This window comes from Balearica regulorum, chromosome 1, assembly GCF_011004875.1.
Source record: "Balearica regulorum gibbericeps isolate bBalReg1 chromosome 1, bBalReg1.pri, whole genome shotgun sequence".
In the NCBI taxonomy this organism is placed as follows: domain Eukaryota; kingdom Metazoa; phylum Chordata; class Aves; order Gruiformes; family Gruidae; genus Balearica; species Balearica regulorum.
In genome coordinates this window covers 56,406,124-56,420,148 of record NC_046184.1, presented here as the reverse complement: position 1 = coordinate 56,420,148, position 14,025 = coordinate 56,406,124, and the positions used below count along the sequence as shown (strand labels likewise).

At 45.9% G+C, this 14,025-nt stretch overlaps 1 protein-coding gene across 7 annotated transcripts in view; it reads left to right on the top strand.

Annotated features, from left to right (window-relative positions):
• The first annotated feature begins 1,690 nt into the window (after window positions 1–1,690).
• The window catches only part of SGSM3 (small G protein signaling modulator 3), a 31,153-nt gene continuing 18,818 nt past the window's right edge, over window positions 1,691–14,025 (top strand). For 4 of the 7 annotated variants that reach the window (XM_075751847.1, XM_075751806.1, XM_075751855.1 and 1 more), the window contains exons 1-3: window positions 1,691–1,818; window positions 11,916–11,999; window positions 13,247–13,332. In XM_075751847.1, coding sequence (XP_075607962.1) covers window positions 11,993–11,999; window positions 13,247–13,332 — 93 coding nt within the window. In that variant the 5' untranslated portion in view covers window positions 1,691–1,818; window positions 11,916–11,992. Of the gene's footprint in view, window positions 1,819–2,770; window positions 2,898–9,523; window positions 9,748–11,915; window positions 12,000–13,246; window positions 13,333–14,025 lie in introns of those variants that run through there. The other 3 variants (XM_075751813.1, XM_075751837.1, XM_075751822.1) reach the window with 2 other exon arrangements.

Genomic DNA, 14,025 nt, shown 5'->3' with positions numbered 1-14,025 from the left:
TCTGCTGTTTAATCAAGCCTCCATCTATTGTGTGCTGAGTTACTGAGAAACACTTGATTGTGACAAGGTAACTTTATCACAGTACCTTTCACTGGCCCCTTATAGAGCACTGCCAGCTGTTTAAAGAGCAATGCCAGGTGCTGCCTGACATTTCACATGTGACTGATTTGTTGAAGAGCAGGGGTAAGGGGAACTGAGCCCACTTCCGTTTCTGTCTTATTCATCTGCTCTTAAACTTTCTCCACAAGTGCCTCAAAAGATGATGAAAGGTTGTCCTGGCTTTTAGAGTACTGTGATTTGGGGAGCAAGTAGGGCAAAAAAATAGGAATAATGAAAGGGAAGGGCCATGGGACTTCTTGGCTCATCAAACTGGTGGTCCTTCAGTGCTCCCTTGCTGGTTTAATACTGTACCTGTGGCTCTGTAGCTTCTGAAAATCATATTTATAGGTGTGGGTTAGGAACCAGCCACTGTGATTTACTTTTCCAGGTCCTTTGCTGTTAGGTGCTTGATAGCAAATTGCAGGTGGGCTCTGGCAGGTGAAAGTCTGTCTCTACTGTGAGTAAGTTTTGTCTGATAGGAAAGAAAGAAGATATTGGAGTTCATTGGACACCAGAGAAATTCAAGAACTGTGGTCTTATTTCTGACCCTGAATGTTCTGTTTGTGATGTTTGTGCTTTACGGGACATTCAGTACTGGACCAAACTCTTCTGCCCTTGACTTAAAATGGAACGATTCCCTTACCTCTTCTTCCTGTGCTGTTACATTACAGCCCATTTCTTTTGCTTGAGTGCAATAAAAAGCTCCCTCTTCCCTCTGTTGTTTATTCCACTCGCAGAGATGACATGATCAGAGTTACTTGATTCTTTTTTTTCAAGTGTGATTGCTGGATAGAATTAAGAAAAGCAGAACTAATTGAAAGAAGCTACGTGCTCTCCTTAAGGCCATCACTGTTTAAAGAGGATTTCAAAATACTGTATGTTTTAATGAGGCTTGTCTATATGAAGTAGTCAGAGAAGTGGGAAGGTTCAGGCCGTGATCTCCCCTCATGTAGATTGCTCTGGCTTTACCTTACCTCTGGACTACAGCATTCAAAATGTCGCAAACATTTGTGAGTCGCGTGGTGTTTAAAATCTTTTGCCTGCTCGTGTTCTTAACATTTAATTAGCCATCTGCTTGAAAAGGATAACTCTAATTGAACACTGGTAATTTTCAAACTATTACTCAAATGGATAGCCAAGAAAGCAAACAGATAGGTGTAGAAGTCCTCCCTTTTTTGGCGGTCTTTACTCCTTCGTTGTGGGATTAAAAAAAGCCCCAAACAACCCTGTGCAGAGAAGAGCAAAAAAAACCCCAAACAAATAAAAAACCCCAAACAGCTAGCGTATCTTTTCTCATCATCTGGAAATACATCTTTGTGCCAGGTGGAGGCTGCCAGCTGCGAGGCGCTGGACTTGTTTTCCTGCAAAGTTTGAAAAGAATAACACTGACATAGGGAAAACGTCACCCTCCTAGAAAACTGCGGCACGATGCACAAATCCTTTCGGAGGCTTCTGCTCCTCTTCAGAGGATCCGGGTTTGGGACCTGACTTGCTTTTTTCCAGTGGGGCCGGCGGAGGCACCAGTCCCGGTGCAGATCCTCCCGCCGCGGCCTACAGCCCCCACAGCGCCCCGCGCCGCCGCCCGGATGCCGCGCATGCGCACCGCACCGCCCTCCAGAGCGGCGCGTGGGGCCGTCGGGTCGGGGTCGGGCGCCTGCCCTGTGGGGACAGCCGCGGCGGGAGGGCGGGCGGTGTCGAGGACACCGCTGAGGAGAGCGGGTGAGTGCCGGCGGGGCTACCGCGGCCGAGCCGGGGGTGGCGGGTAGCGGTGGGCGACGGGGGTCCTGCCCTCGGGCGGGAGGGCTCGGCGGGCCGCCCCTCGCCCTCCGGGGCTCTTAGCCCTGCTCCTGTCCCCCGCGACGGTCGGGCTCCCCAGTGATGGTGGCGCCACCTGTGAGGTGCCCCACGCACACCTCGCCCCTGCCCTCCCCCCCTGCCGTGCCTCTCGGGTAGGAGGGGGACTAGAGCCGCTGGGGTGGCCCTGCGGCCGGGGCTGTCTGTGGGGCGGGGGGTGAACGGCCGCGTCTCCGCTTCCCGGCCCCTTCCCGGGCAGGGGCGCGGGGGGAAGGGAGAGGGCCCCCCCAGGGACACCCCCCTCCCCAGTCCCCGGGCAGGCTCCCGCTCACCTGCTGCGCTGACGCAGGGTCTGGGTTCCGCCGAGTGACTCATGTTGTGCACAGCTTCATCGTCAGGCTCCGTTGGGTTGGTTGGGGCACGTTCTCCCTGTGGGCGTGCTCTGCCTGCTCCCCGCTTCCCCAGGCTTTAGCTCTCTGTCCCCCATCTACCCCTGCTCCCTCCGGCTCCCCGGGATATGCCACTCCCATAACCTGCCTTTTCTCTTTTCCGTGGCTCTGACTCTCAGGTGGTGTCGTCCGTCCAGCACTGCCATCCTCATTTGCTCTCCACGCCTGCGTCTTTTCAGAGGTGCCCCAGAGGAGAGACAGTCTGTCTCCTGTCTGGCTGGGTGGAAGGAACAGTCACGAAACAGAGATGGAAATATGGCAGTATCCTCCAGGCAGTGGGCATAAATAGACACATTGCAGGCCCTGTGACTGTCAGCTATAATAAATGTTAGAAGGAAGTCGTGAGACAAACGTAATTTCTAGTGTCTGGTGATGTAAATTCAAGGCAGTGAAGAAATGCCGTGACGTGGATTTAAATCTATTTGCAGGCAGTGATTCTGGGCTCTGGGACAGCTGGTGTCTCTTCACAGAGCTGGTAAGGGTGGGACAGGAAAATTTTCTTCCCTGGGCCTGCTTTTCTTTCTTCCTAATTTTTTGAGGGATGTCTGAATTTAGGTAGGTACTTTTCTTCTAAACAATCAGATTTCAGTGTTGATGTGTGGGGGTTTTATGTGATGTCATAGCTTCCTACTTCATGATGTCTCAGCCTTACTCTATATGGCTTGCTGTGATGTTTCGGGAGGGGAGTGGTGGGAATAAAGTAGTAAAAGTGCCTTGAGGAAATGGAGGATCCTTTGGTGCTAATAGATGGGAGAGAGAAGCAGTCTGGCTGGAATTAAGAACAGTAGGTGGTCAGCAGTGAGAGCTGGATCTAAAAATCACTCAAGAAGGAACTACCAACCTAGCAGGAGTGGGGCACTGCTGTGCTTTTGCCAAGATGTTGATCGGAATACAGTTGTTTGCTGGATAATCTGAATTGTAGAGTATTTTTTCAGCTGCTACAGAGTCTGGAGTGGTGTGCTGGAAGGAAACAGTCACTGGAATGAAGATCTATTTCATTATGTATTTCCAGATCCGTATGCTGTGTGTGTGGCTTTCCCTATGCAGAAACAAAGGTTGGATTCCTACCCTGGAGAATTTGTGAAGTAAAAGGGAAGGAAGGGCGTGAGAAGAGGCATGAAATGTCAGGGTGGGGACTGGTTGTGTCATATTAATATAAAGTTATGTTAATTCTGTATTTAACAGATTAAAATGATAGGTGCCACCTTTCTTAATTCCTGTTTAGGATAATGTTTTGATAATGTGTCTTGGTAATCTCAGGAAGATGTCATTCATAGTGACTCTTCCTCTGAAGAAGGGCAAAGGGAGTCCATGAGGGGCAGCAGAGAGGAGGGGCATATTTCCAGAGTAAGTGAACGGTCAGGGGATGATAGAGTTAATATCAGCTAATATCAGAGGTGAGGGAAGCACCGCACACCTGCTCAGGACTGAAATGATTCTCCAATTTTGCGGTCTCTGCTAATGTAATTTAGGGATTTTTTTTGCTTGTTGTGCTTTTAACTTGTTGCTTGCTTTCCTTCAAGATGATATCTTTTGCAAATACCAGTGTTCCAAAGGACCTCAACAATCTTAAAATCTGAAAATATTTAGCTTTTTAAAATCAACATCTCTTACCCGAGGTGGTATGGTAACAGTAGTGATTATTGGTTAAGGGATCAGTGTGAAATGAGCCACCAGTCTCAGTGCCATTCTTAGTGAATTGGTTTGTGTGTTGCAAAATTGCTGACCATGTTTGGTATTGAGTATGCTTTAACAAAGGAATCAGTGAGTTTGCTCCTCCCAAGTGATACCTCATTTGAGGTTGTAACTGTTTTGGAAATAAAGGGGATGATGTCTGTCTTTTTGGCTGTTAATTGCAAACTTCTCACCAAAACATGAGAAGGAAAGAAAACTTTAGAAAAATAAATCCTAAGGAGTATCACAACTTTATCTTCAGTGATAAAGGTAAGGTACCTGATATTTTGGTGTATGTGGTACTACAGCTCTTCTAACTAAATCAGTGGTGATCCTAGTTGGTGATCTGGATCACACTGGTGATCCTAGTTCCTATTCTAGCTCAAATAGATAGCATATAGAGGTTTTGCAATTGTCAAGTAAAATGAGGTAGACAAATAGCTTTGTTGTATATAGTGAGTGCAGTGTCCCAAATGTCCCCCAAGAGATGGAGAGGTATTGGTACTTCAGGTTTGTATCCTTAGCAACACAAAGACTTGTTGAAACTTTTTTCTATGCCACCTTTCATCATGTGGCCAAGATTTTAGATACATAAAGCTTACATGGGGTAAGTATCTGGGAGCGTTGGAGAAAATCTCACTTGTCAGCTGCGTTACTGTTGACACCAGGTAGGGAAGAGGAGGATGTTGTCCTGTCACATTTGTTTTGTTTTTGAGGAAGTCTCAGCTTTTTTTTTAAACTGGAATGCAACAAGTTATATTGGTAACAGAGCAATTCTGTTTCTAGCTTAAGGAAAAAAAAAACAAACCCTAGGAGAAATGAAAACACGTTTGTTTTATGAGATAGCAGAAAAGAAGATAGCATATTGGTATTAATATGACTACGAGAACCATTGTCACTGCCCAGTCAGTGCAGTATTTCTTGGCCGTGAAAAGCCTGATGATTGAGAGATGAGAGAAGATGTCCATAACCTGGATATTTGTTCTGGAGAAGATACCTTCCTGATCAGGGGGTTTGTCTTGTTTTGTTACAAATGTTAATGATCACTGTATATTTTCCTTTTTTTTTTTTCTTTTTCCCCTGAGTTATCTGTGCCTATAAACTTATGCAGGAGCAAGATCTAAGTCTAACATGACATGCTAGATAAGAGCTTTGCAAATAGTCCCAAGAGGTGTTTTGGGTGTTACTAGCCTCTTCAGAAAGTTGAGTACTAGAAAGACAGAGCCCTGAAGGAGAAAAATTCTTGAGTGCTGTGGGATATATTTTCCTTAAAAGCCATTTTCTGGAGCCAAATGAAGTGAGACTTGCTTAGAGTCCTGCTAGGTGAATCTGATGGTTTTTTGCTAATATCAAACGAGTTACAGGAATGTGACCTGAATGTAGCCTTTCTTGCACCTCACCAAGAGAATGGCAAACCCTGACAGCTAAAGCTTTGCAGATCCGTCAGAGGCCGTATCAAGGGAGAGCCACCATTTTTCAGGCTGTTTTTCCTTTGTCACTGGGAACAGTAGGATGAGACCAGCTTGAGAATCAAATTTTCACCTGAGGCAAACCTACAGGACTAGTGCTGGAGGTGATGGAGAGAGCCTTGGATGGCACCGCTTGTCACTGCTTAGGATAAGAATGTTGTATAAAAGACTTCATAATATCTGTCTTTAAATAACTGTCAGTAGTGTCTTTCAACCTTTCTTTGATTGGTATAATCCTGCATCTCTAACAGAAATATTTTCTTTCAAACTTCTGTATAGCAAATGAAACTGGGCAGTTGCCATTACCTTCCACAGACACCTTATAAATAGTTTGCAGACTTGTAGATGTTGATGGACCAGAAGGTAAAAACCACTTGTGGAGAGTTTTGAGGAAAATTAGTTTCCGTAGAGTTCTGCAGAAGTGCCCTGGTCCTGCACCATGCTTAGTCAAGTGAAAGTGTCCATTTACTGTGCAGAAATTTACTCTCATAGAAGAAATGTTGGGGGCCCCCTGAGACACTAATAAGAAACCTTTGAATTATATTTGCGTAGTGGTCTTTAAGGTGGAATTGCCTTTACCCTAAGCCTTGAAGACCAGGGTGATTGCAGACCTGCCTTTTGGCATGCATGGGTTTTCTTCCCTCTGTGTTGGAAGCAGGGAAATTTTGCTGTACAGGGAGAGTGGACAGCTTGCTAGTTTGTATCCTGGCCTTTTTTTCCATGCTCATTCAATGCAGATTAAAAACAACAACTGTTGTTCCAGTGGTCGATCTATTGTAATCCTCCTGTGTGAGACGGGAGGAACACTCTATGTTCCCATCAAGTATCCTCTCACCTCTCAAATAATGGGAGCACTGAGAAAGGGGAAACTCCTCCTGTTCTGATCCCAAGGGTCTTGGCAAAAAAGAGGTTCTCCACAGCAGTGCAGTTCATGCTTAGCAGGCACCAAATATCTGCTGTGTAAGGAGAGACACCCTCTGCTTTCCCTGGCTAAAAGTGTGGTAGCTTTTGGTAGCAACACAGGGAATCAGCACAGCCATAAGTAAGTTTGATTCTGGTTTGTTGTGGTGGTTTTTTCGTGAGCCACATGGGGGAAGCCTTTATTATCTCCAGATTTTAGAAGTAAGAACTTCAGCTTTTTCCTGCATAAAGGATCAGCTGTCTGCTTTGGAGCCGGATAAATAAAAGGCAGTTCTGCTCTGAAAAGAAGATACATGTTGATACGTAGGAAATCTGCATTCTACATAAGCAGGTGTTGTGTAGGGCTTTTTCTTTAGAGGCAAGCTCGACACATTGAACTACAATCAGGAAGTCCAGCTGTGGTCTATCTGTCCAATATGTAAGTGGTAGGAACCAGGATTTCACTTTTTCACATCCTTGTTTTCAAAATGGAGATTAGATGGATACGAAACTGGAAGTTACATGTTCTGTTCCTTTTGTATTAACTGGAAATGGCTCAGCACCTTCAGCTCCAGTGGGGTGCTCTCTGTCATGACAGCAAACAGACTTGCTGGACACCGATGAGCGCATGGAGCAGATCTGTTGCATGGAAGTACCTTTTAGTTACATTTCTGCACGGAATTACATTTGCAATGTGGCTAGGAGTCTACGAGGTGCTTTATAGCAGGAGACACAGAGTTCCAACTTACTTTTTGTTGCCTCTGTTATGTGTTGCTCTTACAGTGCCCTGGGGCAGCTGTGGGGAGACACTTTGCCCCGTCACACTCCTGCAGCCAGTATATGATCCCAGCTGGTGACTGGGCAGCACTGGAGTCCTGAGCGATGCATCTGCAGTCGGCGACATATTGCCATGCTTCCTGCCTGCTCACCTGGCGCTGCAAGGCTGTCACAGCCTTCACCTTTGCTGCTTTCCAGGTGCCACGTCCCCCTTTCTAGGCCTGCCATAGGCTTTTATTTTATCTCTGATTCATTTTCTCTGTTACAAGAAAGTGGGCTGAGGGCAGTTAAAGTCCCTCAACTTTTCATTCCAAGTCATGTGCTAGAAAGCAAGCTACCACCTCAGCACATCCCTCCTGCACTTGTAGTGCATTGCTCAACACCCAAAGCAGTGTCAGGCTGGTCATGGTTTGTAAGCCTTAAACAGTTCCTGGAGCGACCCAGGTTCACCAACACCACATTGATTCCTTAACCAGGAGTTGGTGTGTGTCAGTGTCTGTGTGGAATTCTGCATCGCTTAAAAATCCAGGGTGTCGTGGTGTGAGGGGCAGAAATTATCTGCATCTTGTCCTCTCCTTGGTCAGGTATGTGGCTGTGCTTGGTTCACTTTACTTGTTTGTGAAGTTGGAGTTTTCTTCTGGCTGTATATGTGCAAAGCAAATATTGACTCGTAGGACTAATGGCATTTGCAGCTCCGGGATATGCTTTTGCCTGACCTCAGGGAGAAACTGATGGGGGAAGGGAAGGCAAAGGGCTTCCTGCTGAGAGCACCCCTTGTGCATTTCATGGGGCAAGTCAGGATTTTAATTAGGAAAACAAAGCTTTCCTAGCTACTTGATTCAGTGCCAGGTCTGATTTTTGTCTGATTTCTGAGAGAGGAAGGGTCAGTCTAAATGTTAAATTGAATGCAATCTACATGGGATTTTAAAAGCTGAGCTGGAGGAGACTTCTAGCACTAGACTGAAGTGCGTGGCCTCCAGATGAGTACTGTGGCTTTTCTCCCTTTATTAAAAAAAAAAAAAAAAAAAAAGTAGTATGTTTTGGAAGAGAGAGAATAGAGAGCAGGGGAAACCAGCTGACAGTCCAGAGGTGGCAGTGGGATTTACTGCGTACAGTGTTGCTACATGTTCAAATTAAGCATAATGGAAAGAAGAGTTTTTTCCCTATGCTAGCTTACTATCAGAGGAAGTGTTGTATATTCTGTTCCTATGACAGTCCATGAAAATAATTCTAGAAAGAATCATTATGCTTGTCCTGGTCCTTCTGATGATGTTTGTTGACAGCTCTTGCATAGTTACTAACTTTCAGCATAGAAAAACCATTGCTTTGTAAAACATTCATCTTCTGCACAGTCTATTGGTTTTTTGGTGACTTTTTGGTGGATTTTTTGTTGTTGTTGTTGCTGCTAAAATCAGCAGGGGAAGAACACTCCTGGGAAGGAGCTTCTGTCCCAAAATAAAGAGCCTGCTGAAAGGCTCCCGACAGCATCATTTCATGCCTGGCACATCCAGGCGCTACCACAGCAGGCTTTAGTGGAGCTCACGTGGCAAGAGAGGCCAAGCAAGTAAAACATAGGCAGCAGGAGATTGTTATCTGGTGTTTGCAAGAAGCAGGTAATTGAAATCTCTCATATCACAGCTGTGTGGAAGAGCAAGCGTGTCCAGAGGAGGTTTGATATTGCCAAGTGGAAGTAAATTTGCAGGTCTCCTTTGCAAACATCAATTTGTAAAGGACACCTATGCTGGAAAAGAAACTAATTGGATAAAATCCTGCACGGGGTGTATTTGCAACTCCAATAAAGGTGTTGCAGCTGGAGTGCTTCAAATAATGTACCTGTAGAGACTGAAGTAAAAAAGTAAAGTTGCAAATAACAGGTACCATTTGCATTTTAACAAAAAGTGGGTTTCTTTCAAAGTGTGAAGACTACCTGTTGGCTGACCAAAATTGCTTTGTATAGAAAACTTAAATTGCCTTTAAACACGGGAGATGCTTCTTAATGCATGGGTGAAAACTGGTTTTAATTTGAGAGGTCTAAGCATTTGGGAGTTGCCTTTACTATTGGTTGGATCTGATGTTTTTTTTCCTTTGTATCTGTTACTGTTGCTAGTTTTCAGAAGTGTGTACTGTGCAAATAACAGAGCTAAGTTAGCCATAGCATTTTCATGCATGCAATTTCACAGGCTTCATGGGAGCCCCTTTTGTTACCTGCTGTCTCCTGGCTAGGAGAGTTTGTGAGTTGCTTTAGGTTTATATCCCTCAGTCAAAGGAAAGAACTTACTGTATCAATCCTATATGCCAGATATCCTCCTCCTCCTGCTTTGCACTGCGTGGTGCCTGGCTGTGTCAGGGAACCTTCCTCCCAGTTCCTGTGATGCTTTACTGGAGGCAGAGTGGGAGGAGGCAGAAAGCAGGGTGATGAAGACCTACAGGGCTGACACAGTGGCCTCAGCACCTTCTCCTGGAGACACCTGGCTCTGTGGGCTGTCCCCAGCACACCACCTCCTTGTGCCACAGCAGGAGCCTTCTCCTGGTGTGATTCACACTCCTCACTCTGCCCTTCTGCACACCCCAGTGCCAGCAGCAAGGTGAGCCTCTCCCACTCTCTCTGGGCCCCGTCGCAGATGGGTGCTTGCAGGAAGGTTTCTATAGGAACCAGAGGCAGGAAAAACCTGCCCACCAACTTCAGTGCTCTAATGTCAGGGGCAGGAGGGCAGGCAGGGGAGTGATCTCCAGCAAGGCGGAGGCCAGCATGCGATGACGTGGACAAGGGAAGGTGTTCCCCTCTGCTACACCTGTCCTGGGACGAGGAGGGACTTTTGGCCTCAGCACTCGCCTGCCCTGCTTCCCGAGCGCCGTGGTTGATTCCCTTGTACGGGGAGTTTTCTCATCTACGTGCCTAACGCACTGGCCCAGCTTCTCCATAGCAGGTCAGTTCAGCAGTGATTGTGCATGCAATGGAGGTTAATAGTGACCGAGGAGGATCCCTACTCACGAGCTTGAGGCACTGAGCACGGATTCAGAGCACAGGTGACGAGAAGCACGGCAGACATACTGTGTGGCTGAAACAGTGACTGTGTTCCTAATAATAGTCATTGGAAACAGGGTTAACTGGGTGGAGGGAAGGCAGGGGAGAAGGACGTATTGCAGGCTCAGGAACAGAGCAGCTGTGGTTGCAGGGCAGTGATAAGCCTGAAAAAAAAAAAAAGCCTCAAAATACATTCACAGTGATGTTGAAAGGGGAATAAGTATTGTCAGCAAATTTACCTGCTTGGTGTGCATGCTGTGTGCGTTGCCATATAAAATCAGTGTGCAGGTGCTCACTTTGTAATTCTTGTTATGTCTTCAGCTACTGAGGGAAAAGTTGGTGCTATGAGAATAAGTGGGGCTAGAGTGATGGGAAGGATCGAAGAGTATTTACAGAACTCATGGATAAGCAACTGGCCATTGTATGGACAACATTACTTCTCAGAAACCTGAACGTTTTCTTGTTCAGGTTGTTTGGTTGTTGGTTTTTTTTGTGTCAGAAGATCAGAGTGTCTGTTCATCCATGCCAGCCTTTCTCATGCAAAGAACTGTCTAAATCTGGGAGGAAGAAGTCTTATCATTTGTGTTCTCAGACACAGATGCTTTTTATGCTTTTGCAATGTTTTACAGCTGTTTATCTTGGAGTGCTGTAGCAAGCTACTTCCAGGCTGCAAGTACGCACTGGAAAGCTCATTGAAATGCAAAGGCAATATAACCTTGTACTACTGAGCACTGTAAACAACTCAGGATCTGCTGGATGAATCCCTACGGTTCCTTCTTTTAGTGGTTTGCAGATATAAGTAGCTTTACTGGAAAGGGGAAGCTGGAAAATCCATCCCAGACTTGCAAATGTTAGTTTCTCCCAGGTTCTTTCCCAAGTAAGTAGGAGTGACTGATATATCCCAGCACTGGTTTTATCTGCTTGGCAGAGGTAGCTCTTGCTGTCTGCCACACACGGAGTTATAAGGTTGGTCTTAAAGTCCAAAATCTCTCTGATTACTGAAAGATTCCATTCTTCTCCTGGAAAAACCCTATAAAAATCTGCTGTATCGGGAGAGTAAAGGGCAGAGCTATGCAGGCTGTTTCACCATCTCAGCTCTATCACTTGATTTAGTTTAGAGGAGCCTGGCTCATTGCAGAGGTACTCAGTAGCATGTTGTCCACATCCTAGCCCAGTTTATCACAGAAAATCCTTGTCAGAAGCTTTCCCAGCTCCCTTAAGGGAGCTGTATTCCACACTTTGCTCCTGTGGTTTGTGATGCTACTCCTAAAATCTCTTTCAGGCTTATTGCATCTAATAATACCTTCTTAAACCCTTTTCACTATTCCAATCCCTTCTCCATGGACAGTGTATTTAGAGAACGATGATGAATAGTATGGTTTTTTTGTATTGATAATTAAGCACAGGACTCACAATACGTGGTGGAAAAGGTGATGAAAGTTGACTTGATTTTTGACATTCTTTCAATCAATGCTGTTACTGTCACAAGGAATTTGTTAAATGATAGTGTGCTGTTTATAGCTGATGGGTAGGTATGAAACCGAGAGGAAATTCCCATGTCTGGAATTTAATTTTCCTGTGGGGGAACTTAAATACTAAGGGATTTAATTTTCCTGTGGGGAAGTTGTGCGTGAGGGGTCTGTCTTTTCCCCACCATGTTCTTACATGATAACTGAATTCTCTTACCACCAATTGGTTTTTTTTTTTCTTTTTTTCTTTTTATAACAGGATAGCGACCTCTTACCTCTGAGAACAGCATTTCTGGACCTGCAGACATCCTCTGCTACTCAGCCTTACCGAGCGCCATGTCAGGTGAGCAGAAAGAAATGGACACAGTGCCTTCTTGTTTGGTTGCTTGTTCTTTCTTCAGCTGCAACTTAGTAAAATACAGTTACTGGTTCCAAGAGCCATTCTTTGCATTAACATACTGTCCGGTCAAATTGGGGGAGAGGAAATTGCCCCACTCTTTGTGACCCAGCTGCCTTTTCACTCAGGGTGAACTAAGTTCATTCTTTTACCCTGTACTGAAGTCTGCAGAAGCTGCTTCAGCTGTTGAACATAGAGGAAGGAGGAGATTGAAATGTAGTCTGCCTTCCCCATTTTTAATAAGTTCTGCTTCCAAGATTTGCCCCAGAGTGGGCGGCTCGCTTATGATCTGAGAGATTTTTTCTGTACCACGGTAGCTCTAGGGCAGGCAGAAAGCTGAAGAATTATTGGAGTTCAACTGCAGACTACTGAACTTTACTAAAACTAGATCTCCTCCTTACAGTGGCCAACTCTCCCACCCCATATATTTGTCTAAGCCTTCCTTCCTGATCCAGGTGGTTATTTCAGGGCATATAACCTTGAGGGAGACTATATTTCATAGCCAAGTAAACCTTTTTCTTGGTGATGTGCACAGTTGAAGACCTGGGACATCCTTATCTGCTTCAATTGCAAAACTCGATGTCTGCTTTTATTCCAAGGGAAGCTATTCAATGGGACACTACCTGAGATTGGAAAGATGCTTATGATAGGCATACTTTCATTGCTGCAGCTCTTTATACGTGGTCTGGCAATATCCCAGCCGTTCTGGAGCAAAGGGAGCAGTTGAGCATCTTGCTGAAGGCTCTGATTTCCCATTTTCATGCCTCAGTGACAAAGTTTCAGGGAACTCTGGAGTGCTGCTGATGCTGGGGTCAACGCCTCCATAGGAAGTATTTAGTTCTCCATAATAATTTTTTTTTTTTAATGGTTCCCCTGGCTTGGCACTGACTGCACAGCTTTTCCAAGCAGAATGAAGATCACATGATGCCATGGAACTATTTCTCTTCCCTAAAAGTCCCTTTCTTAGAGGGAACTCCATTTGGCCTTTCTGCTTCTTTTGCTCAGTAATAAGGGACAAAACCATCTGAAATTACTTGCTTCCTTGGTGAAGTGGGAGCTGTCTCAATGTCTAGAGTAGCAGTAGTGACAAACTGCTGAGTGAGCCCTTGCTGGGACAGTCTCTATTGAGTATGTGTCTTACAAGGGAGTCCTTCCAGGTATTCACTGCTATATGTTGATCTTTTTGTGTTTAGGCCATCACACTCCCTCTGCTGGGGGTCCCTTCTCAGCACTCACTCCCAGCATTTGGCCTCAGGAGATCCTGGCAAAATACACACAGGTACGGTATAGGGCAGGGAGGGTGTGTTCTCTGGCTCTGCACAGAAGTAAATGGACCCTGGTGATTTCTGGTGGTCTCTGAAAGCCACAGGGAAAAGGATGCACTCTTCATCCGGTGGTTTGGTTGTGGACACTTGTTTGCTTCTTAAACTTCATGTGTTTTGTGGCTACATCCTGGCTCTTGCAAGAGGATCTTACAGAGTACGAAGAAACTTGTGTGAATTATTGCCCTGCTGTTTTGCAACTATTGCTCCACTGTACAAATGTTGACATCCTCAAAGGAGTCTCTGTCACCATCGAGCTACTCTGGATGGCTTGTGCATGGCAGGAAATGCTAGCCTCAAGACTTGTCACCAGGTGGGCAGAGCAGGAAGGAAGGAAGCAGCTGTGGAATTTCATAACTTACCCGCAGTGTTTGCTGAAGGCCAGCTGAGCCCAGTGAAGCAGATTAAAGCTTACTGTGCAGCCGTGCTAGAAGCATGCTTCTTGGGTGCTGCCTCGGCACAGTGCTTGCGAGACCCCCCGCAGGAAGGGCAGGTGGGCTTGCAGGGAAGGGGAGGTGTCTGTAGGCAGGAGATGGAGCAATGCAGGGAGCTGAATTTGCTGTGTGTGCGCGGAGGTGACGAGGACTGCTGTGTGTTAGAGATGCGGACCGTAGAGACCACTTCAGCTGGTGTGTGTGAATTCCTCAGTC